General features: G+C 41.5%; 1 protein-coding gene across 1 annotated transcript in view; it reads left to right on the top strand.

The window, feature by feature from the left end:
- cdc27 (cell division cycle 27) overlaps positions 1-19,700 on the top strand; it is an 88,887-nt gene that overhangs the window by 58,260 nt on the left and 10,927 nt on the right. The window contains exons 12-17 of the mRNA XM_039739776.1: positions 3,463-3,635; positions 5,756-5,908; positions 9,227-9,435; positions 13,394-13,511; positions 16,024-16,152; positions 16,334-16,408. Coding sequence (XP_039595710.1) covers positions 3,463-3,635; positions 5,756-5,908; positions 9,227-9,435; positions 13,394-13,511; positions 16,024-16,152; positions 16,334-16,408 — 857 coding nt within the window. The remainder of the gene's footprint in view (positions 1-3,462; positions 3,636-5,755; positions 5,909-9,226; positions 9,436-13,393; positions 13,512-16,023; positions 16,153-16,333; positions 16,409-19,700) is intronic.

Genomic DNA, 19,700 nt, shown 5'->3' with positions numbered 1-19,700 from the left:
CTGTGGGGACTGTATTGGACAAGTGAGGAGCAGTGCCTGGTTGTCTCCACACATACCGCTTAGAATTAAGGCCAAAAAGTTCTATCTTGGTCTCATCAGACCACAGAATCTTATTTCTCACCATCTCAGAGTCCTTCAGGTGTCTTTTAGCAAACTCCACGCGGGCTGTCATGTGTCTTGCCTCTCCTCAGTGTGTGGAGACAACCAGGCACTGCTCATCACTTGTCCAATACAGTCCCCACAGTGCTGTAAAATATAAGTGCTGTGGAGCGGTAGTTCTTGAGGCACAGAATAGTTGACTTCTTTCTACTGGTTCACTAGAGGTGACTTTGAAACATGGTGGAACCACGGCCTGGTTTAGAAAGGTGTTACAGGTATCGGTGAGCACGACTGGTAGTTAGCCCTGCAGTCTTTCATGGGTTGACTATGCAAGGTCCTGTGGTCTCCAAGCTAGACTGAGATGTAGTGCTTGGTCAACATGATGGGGGCTGAATTTCCTTATAGGTGTGTCATTGGACGTGTCAAACCATCCGAAACGGGCGTTAAATGAGCTGCGTTGGTGGGTCTGATGCTGAGGTAGCTGCAGCTTTTCGGTATTTGGTGTTATTTGTCCGAACATCTGCTCTTCTCATTTTTAATCATCATTAATAAGATACAATTAAAGAGGCAAATGACACACAAAATGACAAACTAATATAGAAAAAAAACAAAGAGAGAGAAGCATGTATGCCTATAGTAAAAATCCAAAATATTTCTAAATGTCTTAAGCTGGGCATGCTTTGTATGATTTCTGGCAGCATTTTGAGCCCCATTTGCAGTATCTGACTGATTTCAACTCCCCTGAGTTGGCCAACAGCCTTCATTTCACGTGTAGTAAGAGAGGGGTTGCAGCACCTGCTTGTATCTTATGATTGGGCTGTCATATGATCAGAAGAATTTCTGTTGTGTCACAAATTTCTGTTGGCTATGTTGTAGTGTGAGTTGTCTCACCAGCCCGATTTTTCTGATGTCGCCATGAAATTTCCCAACATTCATTGTGCAGCAACTCCATTGAGTCTGTGCGTTGCAATAATGATAGCAATACACGTGGCACAGAGAGAACACCTTAAGTGGATGGAGAGCATGGAGGCCTCAGCCAGCCAAACTCATTCCGATATGAAGTGTCGTCTTCAGCATACCAGGAACAGGAGAAAGATGGTTTGCTGGAGATAGCCGAATGATAAAAGTATCCAAGGAAAAATGTATGGTAAATTGCATAGATTACACACCTTTATTTCTCTCTCTGTAAAATAGACCTAAAATATCCATGCCTTCCTAATCATCCACTTGTCCAGTTACGCCTTTTTGTCGTCTTTGTGGCTTCAGAGTACTGTGCAGCAAGAGTCCACAATGCAGCGCTTTTCATTGTTGAGATTTTGAGAAGCCTGTAGCCATATTGTGTGTTTTTTGGTTTTTTTTTTTTTTTTTTGAATGAATGAATAAAGCTTTATTGCAAAATATCAATGGTTGATACTGTCCATCAGGACCATTTACACGTGAAGTCTGAGCACCTACATCGTGGCATGTCAGTCAGGCCAAACAGTTTGAGCTTATACGACTGACGACTCAGCTATACAGTGTGAGTAGTCTCTTCACCACGATTTCTAAAAATTGCAGTGTTTGCCCAGCCTTCAAAATGTAACAGTTGCATTTTTACAATTGTTATTTTCTATATGCACAAGCTTTTTCTTTTGGCTGCTCCCGTTAGGGGTTGCCACTGCGGATCATCTTCTTCCATATCTTTCTGTCTTCTGCATCTTGCTCTGTCACCCCCACCACCTGCATGTCCCCTCTCAGCACATCCATAAACCTTCTCTTAGGCCTTCCTCTTTTCCTGGCAGCTCTATCCTTAGCATCCGTTTCCCAGTATACCCAGCATCTTTCCCCTGCCCATGTTCAAACCAACACAATCTCGCCTCTCTGACTTTGTCTCTCAACCATCCAACTTGAGCTGACCCTCTAATTTCCTCCTTTCTAATCCTGTCCATCCTCGTCACATGCAATGTAAATCTTAACATCTTTAACTCTGCCACCTCCAGCTCTGCCTCCTGTTTTCTGGTCAGTGCCACCGTCTCTAACCCATATAACAAAGCTGGTCTCACTACCATCCTGTAGACCTTCCCTTTCACTCTTGCTGATACTCGTCTGTCACAGGTTACTCCTGACACTCTTCTCCACACATTCCACCCTGCCTGCACTCTTTTTCACCTCTCTTGCCCAATTCCTGTTACTCTGAATTGTTCATCCCAAGTATTTAAACTCCTCCACCTTTGCCAACTCTACTCCCTGCATCCTCACCATTCCACTGACCTCCCTCTCATTTGCACACACGTATTCTGTCTTGTTCTTACCGACCTTCATTCCTCTCCTCTTTAGAGCAAACCTCCAACTGACTCACAGTGTCATCAGCAAACATCACAGTCCACTGGGACTCCTGTCTAATCTCGTCTGTCAACCTGTCCATCACCATTGCAAATAAGAAAGGGCTCAGACCTCCATGTTGAATGCATCCATCACTCCTACCGCAGACCTCACCACGGTTACACTTCCCTTGTGCATATCCTGTGCCACTCTTACGTACTTCTCTGCCACTCCCGACTTCCTCATACAATACCACTGCTCCTCTCGGTCACCTTGTCATTTGCTTTCTTCAGGTCCACAAAGACGCAATGCAACTCCTTCTGGCCATCTCTCTACTTCTCCATCAACACCCTCAGAGCAAACATCCCATCTGTGGTGCTCCTTCCTGGCATGAAACCATACTACTGCTCACTAATCATCACCTCACTTCTTAACTGAGCTTCCACTGCTCTTTCCCATAACTTCATGCTGTGGCTCATCAGTTTTATCCCCCCTGTAGTTACTGCAGTCCTGCACATCCCCCTTATTCTTAAATATCGGCCCACCAGTACACTTCTTCTCCACTCCTCAGGCATCCTCTCACTTTCCTAGATTCCATTAAACAATCTGGTTAGAAACTCCACTGCCATCTCTCCTAAACACCGCCATGCTTCCACAGGTATGTCATCTGGACCAACAGCTTTTCCATTCTAAGAAGAGAAAAAAAAAAAGCCACGTGTTGAGTTTATGAAATGAGTTGGAGGGAAAATGACTGACTGATTGTGAAATGTGGAGACAAAAACCTGCAGCCACTGGGTTTCCAAGACTGAGTTTGAGAACCAGTGTTTTAGCATATTCCACCTTATTTCTTTTTTTTTTTAGCTCTACATTTCTTCTTGCACTTTCACAGCAGCCTCTTGGATTATCGGCACCACATTTTGACACGTTTTTCTGTGTTGTGACCCAGGCTGGCCTGTAAGCAGTAGCGCGTTCTCTGCATGTGTATGAAGGATGGCAGTTCATGGAGTATCAGTTAAGTCTGCTTATGAATGAGTTCCCAACTTGTCTTTGTTTTCTCTTCAGATGGCCTAATGAACCTTCTGCGTGACATGGGGAAAGGTTATTTAGCACTTTGTTCCTATAACTGTAAAGAGGCGATAAACATCCTGAGCCAGTTGCCTTCACACCATTACAATACGGGCTGGGTGCTGTGCCAGATTGGGAGAGCACACTTTGAGCTTGCCGAGTATATGCAGGTAAGACCAGCTGCTGCCTCACCTTTTTGTGTCTTCTGTCCTCCATGGGCTGGTGACTTTGTAGCCATGCTGCCCTCAGCCTTTGAACCGACTCAGATTCAGTTGTAGTATTAAAAAAGCAAATCTCGCTACATTCACATTACCAGCCTCATTGCTCAATTAAGATTTTTTTGTGCTTGAATCAAATTTGCCTGTGTTTTGATAAGTACAAGTGACCTGCTGAGCCTAACTGTAATGTGAACACCTCTGTCTTCCGAAGCGGCACGCATGTGCACATTGATAAGTTTGAGCACAGGTCATTTGTGTCACCAACCACAAAAACCGTCACGTTTATGAGACAACACATGGTATTAAAAGTGACAAAACCTTAGGAGTTAGTGTATGCATCACATTATGCTTTGAAAGACGCCAAGCAGTTATTCAGCTGCACATGATTGGTTGAGAAGGCAAAAAAAAAAAAAAGCCAAATGGCTAATTGTCATTGGCATCGCCACACCAACAGATATGTGGGTGTGAGAAAGGAGCTGGCAATGGTGGGACTGTGACCGTCATCACAGCTGTAGCTCACTTCCTTTGTGTGTTTTTTTCCCCTACCCCCAATGCTGGCCATTGGTCAAAGAAACGCATGGAGTCTGATCTGACCGTCCACGTTGCCACAATTCAGAGATCCGGCACCACATAACTCAAATCTAATTTTAAAAACATTGGATTTCTGTGTCCTTACAGTCCTGAAAACATCAGATCTGAGTCTCTTCAGCCTGGTAATGTGAACGTAGTGTTGAAACATTTACTTTAAAATTTTCTTTTTCTGTCTTGGACGTTTTCCTTTCATTTCCATAGTATTTTTAGACTTTTGTTATTTTTCATATTTAGTGTTGTTTTTATATTCTTTGTAATGTGTCCTTGAGAGTTTTGAAAGGTACAATTAAACAAAATGCATCATAATTGATATTTAAGCTGGTGGCTTGTTTTATTGAAGTAAGTGGAAAAACTGAATCCCATTGTCTTTGATAGGTACGAGGGGGTACCCAAAAATACTGGAATTGAAAGAAAACAAAAATTGTTTTAATTTTTACTTACTGAAATTTTAGTCTCCCTCAAAGTACTCTATGTGAATGAATGCACTTTTCCTACTGGTGGAAACCTTTTTGGAATTGCTGAAGAGGAATCTTTGTCCAATACCTGCAGCAGTTTTTCTTTGACTTCCTCCACGGTACAAAAACATTTTCCTTTGAGTTCTTTTTTTCAGATGTGGGAACAAGAAAAAGTCGAATGGAGCAAAGATCAAGTAGGGAGGTTGGCAAGAACTCCAAGACACACCAGTCAGAAATCTCTTCATTAGTCAGACGTCATCCATCCATCCATCCATTATCCAACACGCTATCTCCTAACTACAGGGTCACAGGGGTCTGCTGGAGCCAATCCCAGCTAACACAGGGCACAAGGCAGGAAACAAACCCCAGGCAGGGTGCCAGCCAACCGCAGGGCACACACACACACCAAGGACAAATCTCCGTAAATTGCATTGCAAACTTTTCTTCAAGTTTTTCGTCATTCCTAATTGTGGAAAACCAGCCAGATCTTGGTTGGTCTTTAAGTGACATTTTCCTCGTTTGAAAAGCGAAAACCACTCGTAGGCCTGTGTTTTATTTCAAGCTTCCTCTATAAAGGAAGTTCGGAGCATCACTACAGTTTCAGCAGCTGTTTTCCCAAAGAGAAAACAAAACTGAACGCAGAGTCGCTGTTCTGTATGATCACCCATCACAAAAATCACAGAATACGTTTAATAAGCACCAAGAAAAACCGACACAGGATGGCGTACAAACAATACAGAGCAACGCCACTTGGCAGACTGCTACAGAATACTGTAAGTATGCTACACCTAGCGGCGAAATTCACAACTACGTCTAGATTGCGCACCAGGTACAGATTCTGGTAATGTTTGGGTACCCTTCTCGTATGTCACGAAGTGACCTGGTCATGTGAGTAGATGTGGTGTTACATTTTTTAAAAGGTGTGTCTTGGATTTTCTTTTTTTTCATGTGACACGCTTACCAGTTTGTTTATAACTGCAATATAAATTTAAGTAAATGCTCTCCTGTCGTTTCTCTTTTCTAAAGGCTGAGCGGTTATTCTCAGAAGTGCGGCGCATAGAAAGTTATCGCGTTGAAGGCATGGAGATTTATTCCACGAGTCTCTGGCACCTACAGAAGGAAGTTGCCTTGTCTGCCCTTTCAAAAGATCTTACCGACATGGATAAGAACTCCCCAGAGGTAATGCCATTTCAGTTCAGCAAGATGAGCAACACTGTTAAAAATGGCAGCTTTAATTGGTATTGATTTTTTTTCATGGTCTGCCACTAACTAAAAGTTCTGAATCTGCCTGAATAATCAGCTTGTGTGTATGGTCTAAACACCGGCCTGTTTCTAGGCTTTGTGGGGTACAACAGTCATGTGAAAAAGTAAGTACATCCCATAAAAAACATTTTTCTGTATAGCATATAAAAATTTTTCCTTTAAACTGTATCTTTAGATAACTGATGTAATTTAAAAATAATTTTGACTTTGAGTAATTTATTCAGTGTCAGATGAACAGAGATTGCTTTTTAGTCTGTGGAAAAAATGCCCCCTTGGCTCTGATAGTTGGCATGGCTCCCTCAAGTCGGTGTTTCCTCTGACATTGATTGAGAGAGTTTCTCCCACTCCTCCATGCAGCTGTGTGATGTTGGAGGGGTGTCTTGCATGCACAGCCCAATTTCAAATCCCCCCACAGCCACCCAATGTGATTCAGATCTGGGGCTTTGACCTTTCCATTCCGCAAATCTCCATTTCTTTGTTTTTAGCCATTCCTTGGTGGATTTACTGGCACACTGTGGGTCATTGTCATGTTGCAAGGTCTACTCTATGTTGTGAGACCATCTGTCACAAGATAGAAGCTCATTTTCCTCAATGAAGAATTCCTAGTTGATTTTACGACGGTGAGCTGCCCAGACCCTGATGTACCAAAGCACCCCAAAGCTCAAAACATTTCCACCGCCATGCCTCATAGTTTCTATCAGGTTCTTCTGGTCAAATTCTGCCGTGTCTTCTGGTACTGTGGTCAAATATGTTTGTCTCGTCTGTTCAGAGCACAGTGTTCCAGAAGTCTTGGGGCCTCATGTATAACGGCTTCCATAGAATTCACACTAAAACATGGCGTACGGACAAAACTAGAAATGTGTGTACGCACAAAAACAAATTCAGATGCATAAAACTGGGCGTAAGTCATTTTAACACACATGCATGACCCTACAGCCTCACCCTGGCTCCTCCTAGAATTATGCCTATTTGAATATGGAAATCAATATAAAAAGCCCTTTCCATTCAGTGTTTAAAGAAAATGGCAAAAGCACGTGTTAAAAAGAAAAATTTCAGCGAATACGAAATGGGGGTCTGCTTGTTGAAGCGTAGGCAAGGAAAAACATACTTTTGGTAGCTTAAGCAGTGGTATAAGCAACAAAAGGAACTTGTAGCCCACCATCTGAATGTCAACACCACTGGAGGAGATAATGGAATTCTGGGGCTCACACAATATGATCAGTGAGATGCCGCAATTATTGGCGAGGCACTTGTAACTGGCATTTTACCACCGATCGAGCCGGAGAGTGGAGGTCATAATAACGTTGTTCTTGTTCAGTCGGTGGTTTGGCGAGCAGGTTGAGAAGCCACGTCTTCAGCAGGTACCCACTGTCAACTAAGTAATCATGTTATATGGTTACATCATACAGATAACTTACAGTTTTTACCAAAGATGTAATATTAAATGTCTTCTCTTGCCGAGAAGCCAGCCATGTCACACAACACCATTTTCATATTTGTTCCCGACACTATTTTGTAGAATGAATGAATCATGAGTTGAGCCAGGCCATCTCACCACAACATTAATGAGACAAAGTTTCACATCACAGATAATTTGCACATTAATATGGTGGAAATACTTTCTGTTTACATAAGCAAATTCATTCTCTGAAGGTGCCTTGATAGCAATGTGCGTGCAGTTGACTGCTCCAATTACATTTGGAAATTTGGATGTGGCTGCGAATTGTGCTCTGATGTTTGCCTGTTCAACCACAGTGTGAGGAAAACTTATCTGGATGAGATAAGCAGATAATACCATCCCATACAGCTGGCATGGCGCGACTCGGTGGTGACCGAGAAATACCTGATTGGTCAGCCAGTTCATGTTGAAAAACTGCTGTGGCTAAAAACTCGAGAGTACACAGAACTTGCAGAAGAACAGGTAGAGCACAACTACTTAGTGCCTGTCTTTGTAAAGCTGGCCCCAGTTCAGCACACAGCGCCAAGAAGATCTCTCTTGGAAATCTAAATTGACTTTGAAGCCAGTCATCATCATGGAATCGAAAATCAGTATGATCTCTAAATATGCGCTGTCTTCTAACAACGCCACAGCAGCCATGTTAGTTGGAATAGTTTGGCCTTTCTGTGCAGCATTATACTGTTACAGATTGATTACAATCAAGTGCTTTAAATTTGTAAATGATATGCAATTACTGTTGTTTGTTTTGGTAAAGCCTGCGTCATGGATGCAAATATAAAAAAGAAAGGAAACCACACAGAAACAGTAGCACTGCTTTGAGGCTGGGTGTCGCCCGTTTACAAAACCAAGCAGAAATATGCGTACGCATGGTGTGAGGCTGCCGTAAAAATGTGTGCAGCATTACGGCAAGTTTTGTTTTCATACACCTCGGGCATGAGCATGGAAAAGAGCGTACGCAACATTTTTGTGCATACGCACCATTTATGCATGAGGCCCCTGGTCTTTGCCTAGGTGTTCATGTGTCTCGCCGTGATGTTCTTCCTGATCTCCTTTGTAGATCTAATTTGTGCAGCTTCTTTCTAACAACAACAACAACATTTATTTCTATAGCACATTTTCATACAAACAGTATCTCAAAGTGCTTTACATATTAAAGAATAGAAAAATGAAAGACACAATTATAAAACAAAATAAATCAACATTAACATCGAATAAGAGTAAGGTTCAATGGCCAGGGGGGACAGAAAAGTAATAATAATAATTTTAACATCCAACAGAGACAAGAGCTACCTGGAGGTCCTGTGATGAAATTCTGAGCTTATTAAGAGAAGAATCTTGTAGTCTGCCAGACCTTTTGTAATGATTTTTCTAATCATCTGCACCTGATTATAATTTGAGGTTGTGATACATCGAGGGGTGCACTTACTTTTTCAATATGTGAACTTTGCATTTCTGTTTGTATAAATTTTACAATGGCCTAAAATGTTTAAATATGGCATGATGATTGTTATATCATCTTAAATGGTGGAATTTGTTCAAAAACAGTTCTTTTGGTGTACTTGCATAGGGTTATGTTAAAAAGTGTTACACTTGTTATGGGGAACTTTACTCCTCCTTTCTCTATGTGGTTAGGAGGCACTGCATTATCTGTGTGTCCCCCAGCTCTCTTTTAGCCAATTACAGACATATGTGGCCTATGTTTAAACATGTGTAGGACGAGCCTGTCATGGTTGACTTCTTCCTCAATCCTTTCCCTATCCCTTTTTTTTTTTTAGGCCTGGTGTGTTGCTGGGAATTGCTTCAGTTTGCAGCGAGAGCACGACATCGCAATAAAGTTCTTCCAGAGAGCGATTCAAGTGGACCCTGGCTTTGCATATGCATATACGCTGCTTGGCCATGAATTTGTTCTCACAGAGGAGCTAGAGAAGGCCTTAGCGTGTTTCAGGAACGCCATTCGCGTCAATCCACGGCACTATAATGCTTGGTAAGGACTCAACAGACTATTAGAATATAATATAAAGTGGCGAGTGTGTGTTTTTTTTTTTTTTTATTCCTTGATTTCCCGTCATGAAGTAACCCCCCGCGCCAAGCATTTTAAGAATTCTCCCCCTGTTCATGAGAGCTGATGTCAACAATAACAGACATTTCAAGAGATCACTTTTAATATATTTATATTCCTTTGTGGATGCACAGGGAGTTGCAAGAGCCCTTCAGGGAGGGTGCCAGTCCATCGTGTGGCACACTCATTCATACAGGGACAGTTAAGACAACACACATGCCTTTACAGAGTGGGATTAAATACCGGTGTGTCCACGCTGATGTGCCAACTACTCAGTATGGGCTTAAACCCCAGACAGCAATTGATGAGGCCTGCACAGTTTTAATATGAGGTCAGTTCAAACAAGAAATAAAATATTCTCTCTTGGGCCCCTGAGCAAGACCCTTAACCTGCAATTGCTGCGTTCTGGGTATGATGTTAATCTGCATCCAGCCCTGCAAGCAGGTCCTCCAACTTACAGGGCAAACTTGGGGTTTGGTGGCTGGATTGGCACTCCAGCCTGTGGAAAAAGATGAAAAAAAACTCACACTGTTCAATGTGGCGCTGAGGTGTCACCCTTTGAACGGCTGCTGTTGTATCCCAATCTAGGTGGTTCGTCATGTAGTGGGTGCAGCACTCTCAATCGCTCTGTCTCTCTTCTGAACATCCTGAATTTTCTGAACTCGTGTTAACTGGCGAGAAACAGTGTGATATAAACAGAAAAGAATCGGGTTTAAAATTAGGGGTAGCAGTGGGCAGCAGTATACCAGATGATCCGGGATACCAGATGAAATTCTTCTTCCAGTATGGCTTTTAAGAAAGCGGCCAAAAATTATTGAAAAATCTTGACATTTTTATTTCTATGGCACATTTTCAAACCAGTAATTTAGATAGATACTTTATTAATCCCAAGGGGAAATTCCCATACTCCAGTAGCAGCATATTGATAAAAAACAATATTAAATTAAAGAGTGATAACAATGCAGGGATAACAGACAATAACTTTGTATAATGTTAACGTTTACCCCCTGGGTGGAATTGAAGGGTCGCATAGTGTGGCGTCTTCTCAGTCTGTCGCTGAAGCTGCTCCTCTGTCTGGAGATGATCCTGTTCAGTGGATGCAGTGGATTCTCCATGATTGACAGGAGTCTGCTCAGCGCCCGTCGCTCTGTCACAGATGTCAAACTGTCCAGGTCTGTGCCTACAATAGAGCCTGCCATCCTCACCAGTTTGTCCAGGCGTGAGGCGTTGTCCTTTTTTTTTATGCTGCATGTAGCTCACTGTACTCAGTGAAATATCAGTGAAAATTTGCAAGAAAAGCAAATGATATTTAGATAAGAATATGAATGAATAAATCACATACTAAAGAAAAAAATCAATACACACACATAATACAAATATACAGGTGAAAACGTTAAGTCCTTAACGATGACTCTGATGCTGTGGTCAGATGGCCACAGGAATGGGGTTGAGAGACTCTGGGGGCACCATGCTGGAAAAACAAACCAAATCTGCAGGGCTTTGAAAGCAGAAAACCACTCAATCCCCATAAGACTCGCAAGGATTCAACAAATACAAGAGCAAAGTAAACCGTTGTGCCATTATTCTCTTTGTTGTGGAGCATTAACGACACAAAAGTCTTACAATTTGATTCTGTTACTTTTATATTATGCTCCATGGCTTTAATACATTTGTAACATATTGTTGCCCACAGGCTAAAGATATCTTTTTAGGTAGACTTGATCCTCCACTTTAACTGCATTTTTAACTACTCTGTCATACAGTTCTCTTTTGTTCTGTCAGCACAACTCTGACTTTATCTAAAGTTAAGGAAATGCAACAAAACCTTATGAACACATTTAAGCATTAAACACAAGTGTGTTGGTGTAGTAATGTCTTAAAGGCCATGTCTTTGTGTGTGTGTAGTACGAGAATTACCCAGAGTGCTGTGTGGCAGCGAAAACAGAGAAGGATCTGAAGCAGCTGCCACATCTTGTGCTGTGTTTGCTTGGTAGCGAGAGTGAAAGGTAAGGAAGCTGCCCTTTAATCCGTTCGGAAAAGATGAACATCTGCAGTTGAATCTATTTGAGAAGCAGGCATTTCAGCAGGTAAGAGGTGCTGTCGAAGTCGGACCACCCTGGCACACTGGTGAATGCTTTGCCCATAAACCTAATTGGCTGGAGATGTTCAGATGCTAAGTGAAAGAAATTAGCTTTAAAAATGTGGTTGACACTTCAGAGCAATGGTAGATTGCATGTAGGACTGAACGTGAGGATGGCGGTGGCACAATTCTGGTCGCTTTCTGCACAGTAATCTCAGCCTTTGACCCTTGGTGGTCTAGATGTTTCACAGTTTAGGCCTGACCTGAACCGATTTTTGAGGTAAATAGCTTGAAAATTGGAGCTGAGTGGTTTTAATGTTTGCCGTTTGGGATTGGAGAGAAACTGAACTGTTTGATTACTTGGATATTATGCTTTGAAATATTAATAGATGTTAAATCTTGGTAATGCTGTTTAAATAAAAATAAGTGTGAAACTTGAGGTAAACTTAATCAGCAGGAATGAAATAATAACCAAGTAAAACATGCATAGTTAAATGTTTAATGGGTTGTTAGCTATAAAAAAAGAAATTGTTTGTGTTACACCATCTGGGAAGGGAAAGTCCAGCATGTGACAAAAGTGAAGTAACAGAGGAGGATCAGAGCAAATGGAAAATGTAAGGTAGACGGATCATCTTGAAGATAGACAGGAAGGACTGAAACCATGTCATCCATGCCCAATGGCTGTAAGAATATTATTTTTATATTCCTCTTATTTTACATTTAGTACTTGTAACTTTTTGTCGTAGTGCATTAATAAATACTTCAACACTTTTTTATATTAATTTGGTCTAGATTCTTGTGTCAGTCTGGTCTTCTAGGTTCAGGTGGTGGGATGTGTGTGTCACCTTAGGGATGGCTAAGCAGGATCAGGAATGTTGAGCACAACGGCCTGCGGCAGGTAACCAGACGTGTTAAAGTCTCCCTCCACACTGGGTGCAAAGACCCGAGATCTGGAACTTCAAGGTGAACCTTAAAGGACCACCACATCTCTCCCCACTTAGCCTGGGAAAAAGAGACCCATAATCTGGGTACCCCTCCAGGCCCAGATCTAGATTAATCAGTAAGACGTTTCTTAAAAAATAAGTTTCAGTTGGTAAAGTATGTACAAATAGTCATACTGGTAGCCAGTGAAATTGTCTGAATTTTCACCTTTTATCGTGTTAGGCCATTATGTCCACTCCTAGTTATGGCTTTCTTTGGTTAGAATCAAATTATTTGCATATTTGTAATGCACAGGCATTTTCAAACCTGCTGCAGTGATACTTGACGGTAGTGCCAGTCCAGTGCCCACTCTTACACACGCCCACACTTTCATCCCGAGAGTTTGCAGTCGTGAGTTACTAACCTGGGAATATGGAAGGAAAACTGGAGCACCTGAACAAAAGACGCACAAAGACTTGGGCAAGAAGTATCAGTGCCACCTCATGGATGACATTGATAACGGCCAGGCGTCTTATCAGCATGGCAGCCACACTCAGCTCTGCCCTAATGTGCTGCCTCCACTCCATAAAACTACATGGGGCAAGTGTTTTGCCTCAGGCTTTGACCTATTTGGTGACATTAGATTTATGGTCATTCAATAATCTTTAAAAATATTTTTATTTAAACAGTGAATACAGTCCTGCTTGGGTACCAGCTAGCAAATACTCTTGGTGTCACTATGGCACTACTCCAGAAAACGTCCCTCCACCGAAATCCTCATCACTATGGAAATTAGTGCTGTTAATTCTAGTAAAAATTAATTTGATGTATTTTGGCTACTCAGAGCTCTTATTAATTGTGTTCATTTCTTTAATTCTGTAGGTATGGCCTGGGGATGATTTATTATAAGCAAGAAAAGTTTACTCTGGCAGAAATTTATTTCAAAAAAGCACTTGGCATCAACCCTCAAAGTTCAGTTCTGCTGTGTCATGTTGGTGTGGTGAGTACGTTGTTGCATCTGTTTAAATGTTTTTCTCTTTAGTTTTTCTTTTGTGAATGATTCCAACATGAGATTTTTCAATACAAGAGCCAATGAAAAAGTAATGAGAGTTAATTTTATACATTTAGAATCAGATAACTGCACAGGCTTGAAACATTTTTTTACAAAAAAATTGTCTCACAAAGTCATTTTTAGCGATGCAGCCATGGCGTTTTTTACTTTTTCTGAGGAGAACTTCTTTCCACGTAGTTGTTGTTATTTCAGTTGTTTCATTAGCGCTGTCCTGCAAACAGAACGCAACATTCGATCACATCCGCCATGACAACACTCATGAGGTGCTTCCACTCGCTGTGACAGAACGCTGAAGAATGCGGTGGTCCAACTGCAGGTTCACACACACCGATGTGTGCCGTTCACAAATGCCTGCACAGCCAAGAATAGTCTCATTACTTTTCAGTCAGCCCTCAGATGTAGAGTACCTCTTGGGTGCCAATCTTTAGCTCTCTTTGAGTGATTACTGGAGGACCCCTTTAGTTTTAGCCCTGTCCCAGTCACTTACTTGATGGAGTTACTGCCATGTTGATTCCTATGGGGATACTTTAACCTCGTGTTCATTTTTTTCTTCTTTTTTGACTATTTGTTGAAGATGTAAGGCTCCGCAATCTTTACTGAGACGTGAATATGCAGTCTGTTCAAAGTTGCTGACATTTTAGATGGGACAAAAATTACAGACGAGCAATTTCTGTTTTTAAATTCCCAAAAATCGCACTAGGCCTCGATACAGCAAACTGTTAGGTCAGCTGTCACGTTCTGGCTGGTGGTTGAGATGGTTCCCCACTGTTTATGTAAAGCACTCTTAGAAATGTGCTGTATAAAAATAATTCCTTATTATTACCCAGCAGTTAATGGAATTAACTGTAGATTAGTCCTAATTGTCGGAATCGGATTAGATTAAGCCGCTTCTAGGTTTTTGCTGTCTTCATTGTCTATAAAATTCAGATTCTTTTTACCTGTTTAACACTTGATGATTTTCATCTCCAGACATCCAGTATTAAAGATTATTTAGATCTTAATGAAATGATTTTGTCACTTTCCGATTTTATAATACTATATAATAAATGACATGCTTTCAACAAACAACACCAGAAGTGACTACGCACTTCAAGTCGGAGCCTAATGTAGAAATGCCATCCTCAGCCTGGAGGTGACATTTGAGAAGCACGACGATTGTTCATTTCAAACAGGCTAACCCAGTCCAGCTTATTATCACTACATATTTCAAATCTGCAAACGGGTACAAAGTTAAAACGGGTCTAATTGAGAGCATTTGAGCAGAGTTGAACTTTTACGGTGACGGATATCCATACAGAAATGATCAGTGGAAATGTCACATTCAAATGTCATTAGACAAGCTGTCACTTCTGATCCACTTCACTGTCCTCACTCTGTCATTCAGCCTCTGCGCAGTGACGTAATGTAACATTCTCAAGCTGCCTTACTCCTTAAAGGGTCTTAGGGGTGGGAGTGAATCCCAGCAGCATCAAGTGCATCTTGCATAAGTCAAGTCTGTTTCAGCATTTGTGAGGGGGACACAATAATGGCGATGGTCCATTATAACATGAAAGCCTTGTGTCCAAGTTGATTTTACTTTTGATCACATTTTAATGTTTGTTCCAGAGTAAATTTGTTAGGTTATTAACACGCACGCCTAAAAGCTCCTGCCATATTACATGACATTTCCAGCTGTTTTCATCAACACAGTTTTATTGAGTTGGGGACAGTCACGGTGCGCAACTGTGACATCCAGTTGTGTAGTCTGACAAGGTCCAACCACCCTGACAAAATTAGGTAGCTTTGATTCTTGTCTTTAGTCGTAGCAGTGGGGTCCGTTTATGTTTGAGAGCTGAGAACCAATGAGCGCTCACCCGAAATTTACAAAGCAAAGAGTGCAGCTATGAGGAATAACGGAGGCAGGTGATTTCGGCCGTGCGAACAGAAGACAAGACTCGCATGTCGCTTGTACTACGACTAAAATGAACCTGAAAAGAATTTGTACAACACCAGCCTTGTCGTACACAACACTATTGGCTGTATGAATAGGGTGAAACTGTGCTGGAAAGTCATCGTGGAGTTATGTAATTTGTCATGTCCTCCGATATCCAGTCATGAAACCAGCAGGTGCTGACGTCAAGTTTGACACCCCCTTTGACTAGATTTTGTGTTGCTGTTAGTAGTGTGCCTTTTTGTGGTATTATTCTATGCAAAGTCAAGCAAAATGCCACCTTTTATTGGCTAACTAAAAAGATTACAATATGCAAGCTTTTGAGGCAACTCAGGCCCCTTCTTCAGGTAAGATGTAATCAACACCGTAGTACTGTGGTATTCTATTTCATTTTTGTGTTGTGTACATGGTAGGTAATTGATCTCTTGTTGCCTTATACTAAAGATCATGACCATGCTCTGTGCTGCTTCTAACAGTTTTTACTGAAACGATGCCCCTCTTCTCTTTCAGGTACAACATGCCCTTAAGAAGTCTGAACATGCTTTAGAAACTCTAAACAAAGCCATTAATATTGACCCCAAGAACCCACTATGCAAATTCCACAGGGCCTCTATCCTGTTTGCAAATGAGAAATACAAGGTAAAGCCCCCGCATGAGCTCTGTGTGTCCCACCTTCCGGTGAGCTTTGTCTTGTATTGCGTTTTTATCACTCCTTAATTAATCTTGTTTTTATCGGTATCCTGCTGCTGGAGTAAGTGGGTGTCCCTTTGGGGATTAATAAAGTATCTATTTGTCTGTCTACACCTTCTTTCATTTTTAGGCTGCTTTACAAGAACTTGAAGAGCTGAAGCAGATTGTCCCAAAAGAGTCGCTTGTTTACTTTTTAATAGGAAAGGTAAATAGTTTTTTTTTTTTTTGTTTGTTTCATCTGGACAAGCATTCAATATATATTTAATTAAATGATTTAATTTAACATCAGTTGCTTCAAATACTGTAGCTTACCTATCTATACTAATAAAAGGCAAAGCCCTCACTGACTCACTCACTCACTGACTCGTCACTAATTCTCCAACTTCCCGTGTAGGTAGAAGGCTCAAATTTAGCAGGCTCATTCCTTACAGCTTACTTACAAAAGTTAGGCAGGTTTCATTTCGAAATTCTACGCGTAATGGTTATAACTGGAACCTATTTTTCTCCATATACTGTAATGGACGTTAGCTCGACGGCCATGGGGAGCGGAGTTGCGTGTCGCATCATCACGCCTCCCACGTACTTGGCTGCCTCGCGAGATACAACTTTAATGAGAAGACGCACGGTATAAACGAGACTTTTGATCACTTTGTAACGGAGTTAAAATTCTACACACAACGGTCATAACCGAATCCTACTTCGGTACATATATACGTCCATAGCCTGCAGCTCGGTCACCATGTGAAGCGGAGTTGCGTCACCCATCACCACGTCTCCCACGTACTTGGCTGCCTCGTGAGATACAACTTTAATGAGAAGACGCAGGGTATAAACGAGACTTTTGATCACTTTGTAACAGAGTTAAAATTGCTGGTGAAGGACTGTGCTTATGCAAACGAAGATGAGATGGTCAGAGATGGACTAGTGTTTGGCACAAACTCAGCAAAAGTGCAAGAGAAACTTTTAAGTGCCGGGTCTGAGCTAACATTAAATAAAGCCGTGGACGTCGCACGAGATAGCACAAGCACAGCTGAGAACCTTCGATGTCTGTACTCCGAGCGGCTCACGTGAACTGACTGTGAACGCAGTACACAGACAACAAGCAAGAGCTCCAAAGAGCGCTGAACAAAAAACGCATTACACAATTGAGAAGGCAGCAAAAGAATATGAAGCGAGTGACGCATACAAGCATATTTATAAGTGCAGCTACTGCAGAAATAAACCACACGGTGGAAAAAGTCAATGTCCAGCTAACGGAAGACAGTGGAAAAAATGTGGTCAATTGAAGCAGTTCGCTAAAGTTTGCAGGACTGGGTAAGGTAAACCTGTGAATGCAGTGTGTGATGTCTCAGATAAAGATGAAGACGAGCTGTTTATTGATGCAATAGGAAACAAACAACCCTCTGGATCTGAACAAGCCTTTGTAGACGTAGCAATAGGAAAGCAAGGTGTGAAGCTTAAGTTTAAATGAAGTTCATAGACACGCTGCCGCTAAATATTCGCAGGCAAATCCACAACTTAATACCAGGAATGCCTGTTAAACATCTTACATTCACGGGTAGCGATTTGCGTAGTGAACACTTCGATGATTGAAACCTGTTATCTTTAGAACGGTTGACAAACACGGAATGTAACTTGAACACAACACGTCCTCCAAATACGAACCTGATTGAAAGAAATAATGAGAATCAAATCCTTGATGACAGCAACACTCATAACAGTGACAAAACAATGACATTGACAATCAGGTTACGTTATTATTAAAATGTTTCCTTTTCTTTTTCATAACTTCTTTAACACACTACTTCTGCGCTGCGAAGCACAGGTACTTTGCTAGTTATTGTATAAATGGAAATATAAAAGGAGAATTTCTGTTCTATTGCTGATCTTGATTAATGGCGGGGAGGTGAAGCCTGAAACCTTTTCCTACAAAAATAGTGCATGAGGCAACTCTGGAGTGCACACTCACTCACACACATGCAGTCACTCATTGTGTCATCGTAAAGCTTCTGAATTTTACCAGGAAGGTTTATTGGGTTTATCTGCTCCCACCCTCGAAGACTAACACACACACACAGATCCTAGACGGACAAAGTCTCGAGTGGTGCCAGTTGCCGGTCACCCTGCAGTATTGCCACATTGGCAGGGCCGGATTCTCCTATAGGCTAACTACGCTCCCGCCTAGGGCCTCAAGATCAAGAGGGGCCTACATTCAAATTGTTAGCAATTTGAACAAACTTATAAATGGGAGGTGAAAGGGCCTCATAAGTGGAATAGCCTAGGGCCTCTTTTCATCTAAATCCGGCCCTGCACATTGGATTCTTAGTGCTAGTGTGACACATAAATGCTCGACTCTTTTAGTTGGATGCCATTTGCTAACCAAACAATGTCTTGCTTTTTCCTCTGTTGCTGTTATTATTGAGGCGCAACTTCAACAGCCTTTTTAAACCGTGTGGGTAAGACAGTGGCAATTTTGCCCACACTTAGTGACGTCTTATTATTTCAGTCACTCTAGATAAACATCCAAATATAGAAAATATAAAAGCAATGTGCTATTTATTAATATATAACAATACCCAATAGAAGAAAATTATAATGGCAACTAAAAACTAAAACTAAACAGTCTTAGAAAAGCTGACCGAAAATCAGAAATGTCAAGGGGTGGGTGTTGTCCTGGAAAACTTATAGTTTAGTGATCTGTGGTGTTCTTGGTTTACGTTTTCTGACATGTAAATCAGATGGTCTCGCATCTCTTCATTTCTGATGTCACTTTCTGTGTTCCTACAACACCCCCCATCTATGATTGGTCTGTCAGTTGAGCTGTATCTGTGTTAAAATGCACACGTGGGGTTTCAGGACATGTGACATGGCACACATTTGATTGGCTGTCTTGCCCTGAAGATGAGTGACTCTGGATAGAGAGCTTGATCTCTTAAATTTCTACGCACTTCTTCCTTTCTCAAGCTGTAAACTGATTCTGTCATTTCTAGTCTTCTGGTGTCCATCTCTTCTCAGGTTATAAATTTAATAAAAGCAGGTTCGTGGCATCTATACTTTTTTCCATTCCCAGGTCATAAACTAATTCAGTGTTTCCCAACGTCGGTCCTCCTGGGGGCACACTGTGGCTGCTGGTTTTTGTTCCAACCAGATTCCTAATCAGTGACAACACTGATCTCATTTAATTAGCTAGGATTATTTTTCTTTTATTCTGCATTCAGAAAAGCATAGCAGCATGATTTTTACATTTATAAGGCATTTAGAAATATTTCTGCTTTTGCTATAGATTTAAATGCTTAACTCTCTTTTGTTGATTTCGTTTTATTTTGCCCTTTCTCTGTGCAGTTTTTCCCCTTCGTTGTATCTTATTAATGACAATTAAAAATGAGCAGAGCAGACACGCTGGCAAACAATACGGAATAATCAAAGGCTGCAAGTACTTTAGAGTCAGACCCACTGATTAGTAAATAAAGGGTTAATGAAACAATTAGAACACACGG

This window comes from Polypterus senegalus, chromosome 17 (genome assembly GCF_016835505.1).
Source record: "Polypterus senegalus isolate Bchr_013 chromosome 17, ASM1683550v1, whole genome shotgun sequence".
NCBI classification, from domain to species: domain Eukaryota; kingdom Metazoa; phylum Chordata; class Cladistia; order Polypteriformes; family Polypteridae; genus Polypterus; species Polypterus senegalus.
Note: the sequence above shows the minus strand (reverse complement) of the source record. Positions and strands in the feature narration are given on the sequence as shown.